The sequence below is a fragment of the Psammomys obesus genome, unplaced genomic scaffold, assembly GCF_907164565.1.
Source record: "Psammomys obesus unplaced genomic scaffold, mPsaObe1.curated_primary_1811, whole genome shotgun sequence".
NCBI classification, from domain to species: Eukaryota; Metazoa; Chordata; class Mammalia; order Rodentia; family Muridae; genus Psammomys; species Psammomys obesus.
This window is the reverse complement of record NW_026585690.1, coordinates 4194603-4197144: the sequence shown is the minus strand read 5'-3', so window position 1 is coordinate 4197144 and position 2542 is coordinate 4194603. Positions and strand designations below refer to the sequence as shown.

General features: G+C 48.0%; 1 protein-coding gene across 1 annotated transcript; it reads left to right on the top strand.

The window, feature by feature from the left end:
- Positions 1 to 305: 305 nt before the first annotated feature.
- On the top strand, positions 306 to 1927 carry Utp3 (UTP3 small subunit processome component). The gene has a single exon (XM_055596388.1). It carries the CDS (start codon positions 453 to 455, stop codon positions 1863 to 1865), a length of 1413 nt encoding a protein of 470 aa, XP_055452363.1. The 5' UTR covers positions 306 to 452; the 3' UTR covers positions 1866 to 1927.
- Positions 1928 to 2542: the final 615 nt, after the last annotated feature.

Here is a 2542-nt window from a genome sequence, read left to right as displayed (position 1 = left end):
CACCACGGCGCGGTGAGACACTGCGCGCCCTCTGTCGGCCGCGGGCTGCTTCGCGGCGTGGACGGGATTCCGGCTCCGTGTCCGAGCTCGCGAGAGGAAGCCCGGAAGTGGCCGCAAAAGGCTCAGCGGAACGCAACGTCCGCAGCAGTGTTTCTACCCGGAAAGATTTTGAATTCTCCGGAACCGACTAGCTTTAGAAAAGGCACAGCGGGACTAGCTTTTCGGGGAGGGAGGAGTTAAGCGGAAGTTCGGGCTCCCACGCTTTGCGCAGAGCATCCTGGGAGCGGAAGGAAACGGGCCTTTCAGACGCGGATCCGGTATTCACAGACTAGTGTGGCGCGCAGCTTGGTGGTGTTGAGAGCCCACGCTTGCCGGATTCGGCGTTTCTGCGAGGAGGTCCGAAGTAGCAGAGATCGCGGCGTCGCCGGGGAACCCGGGACGGCTGGTGAGCCATGGTGAAGAGATCCCGGCGACGTGGAGCGGCCCAGTGGGCAGCCGTGCGGGCCGGGGCAGTTCGCACCGCCACGGACGAAAATGAGGACGATTTAGGGTTGCCGCCCTCTCCAGGGGACTCCAGCTACTACCAAGATCAGGTAGATGAGTTCCATGAAGCGCGATCTCGGGCAGCCCTTGCTAAGGGCTGGGACGAAGTCGAGAGTGGGGAGGAGGATGGAGATGAGGAGGAAGAGGTGCTAGCCCTAGATATTGATGATGAAAGCAATGAAGAGAGTTCGGAGGAGGAAGAGGCGGAAGATGGCGATGATGATGATGGCGGGAGCTCCGTGCAGAGTGAGGCTGAGGCCTCTATGGATCCTAGCTTGTCTTGGGGTCAGAGGAAAAGGCTTTATTATGATACGGACTATGGTTCCAAATCCCGAGGCCGTCAGAGTCAGCAAGAAGTAGAAGAGGAGGAAAGAGAGGAAGAGGAGGAGGCACAGTTAATTCAGCGACGCCTGGCCCAAGCCCTGCAAGAGGACGATTTCGGAGTTGCTTGGGTGGAGGCCTTCGCAAAACCGGTGCCCCAGGTGGATGAAGCTGAGACTCAGGTCGTGAAGGATTTGGCTAAAATCTCGGTAAAAGAGAAGCTGAAAATGCTGAAAAAAGAATCACCAGAGCTCTTAGAGCTGATTGAAGATCTCAAAGTTAAGTTGACAGAAGTGAAGGATGAATTAGAGCCGTTGTTACAGTTGGTGGAGAAAGGGGTCATTCCACCTGGAAAAGGAAGCCAATACCTGAAGACTAAATATAACCTCTACTTGAACTACTGCGCAAACATTAGTTTTTATTTGATATTAAAAGCCAGGAGAGCCCCTGCACATGGACACCCTGTTATAGAAAGGCTGGTTACCTACAGAAATCTGATCAACGATCTGTCCGTTGTGGATCAGAAACTGTCCTCCGAAATCCGTCACCTACTCACAGTCAAGGATGGTGCTGTAAAGAAAGGACTGACTCCAAAAGAAAAATTAACCAAAACCAAGGCAAAGTCTGTGAAACAGGCTGCTGCTACTGCTGATCCGTCTGAGGATCCTGATTTTGATGAAGCTGCACTCCAATACTATAAGGAAATGGAAGATGGGCAAAAGTTAAAAAGAAAGAAGGAAGAAAATAGTGCCGAGGAGCAGGCTCTCGAAGATCAAAATGCAAAGAGAGCCATTACCTACCAGATTGCTAAAAATAGGGGACTTACACCTAGAAGAAAGAAGATTGATAGAAATCCCAGAGTTAAACATAGGGAAAAGTTCAGAAGAGCCAAAATTCGAAGACGAGGCCAGGTTCGTGAAGTTCGTAGAGAAGAGCAGCGCTATAGTGGTGAACTATCTGGCATTCGTGCTGGAGTTAAAAAGAGCATTAAGCTTAAGTAAAGTTCCTCTTTGGCCTAGTTTTTTGCAATTACTTTAGATCAATAAAAGGGTTTTTAACTAAAGTGACTGTGTTTGTATGTAATACCCATTTTTATTTTAAGTTTAAAGTTTGTCAACAGGGAAATGGGGTTGTTGGTTTGGATTTGTTGGTCTTTTGTACTAGGAATGTGAGCCTGGAACCTGTACATAACTAGCAAAGCACTCTTACCAGTGAGCTCTGTCTCCAGCCCTGGGTTACTGCTTTTTTCTGCCCGTTAACATCTAAGAATTGTTGAGGGAAAATACCATGTTGGAGTATTCCAATATTTTAGCAAATTTTGGCCTAGAAAGATTTGGTTAAGTGTGACAAAAAGGAAAAGATGCCTTAATTACACCAACTGTATTTTTAATAATCTTTTTTATGGTAAATAAGGTAGAAATGCCCTATCCCTCTGCTGCTGATTCACTGTGGTTGCTGTTTGTGCTGATTCTCAGTTTGCTGAGGATTTAAGGTTACACTTACTCTATGCAGTTGTCTACAATCCTTAAGTAACAAAGGTGGAGTGGTTATCTTAATATGGATGAAGAGGCTGCAGTTCTTAAAGAGCTGATTCAGTGGGTTAGAGTCCTTGTTCTGCAAACATACAGACCTGAGTTTGAACCCCAATAGCAACAGAAACAAGGCTATTTGTACCTGT

What these genes read in the sequence shown, in the direction of transcription:
- Utp3 (XM_055596388.1), top strand. Translation starts at nt 453, where the DNA reads ATGGTGAAGAGATCCCGGCGACGTGGAGCGGCCCAGTGGGCAGCCGTG.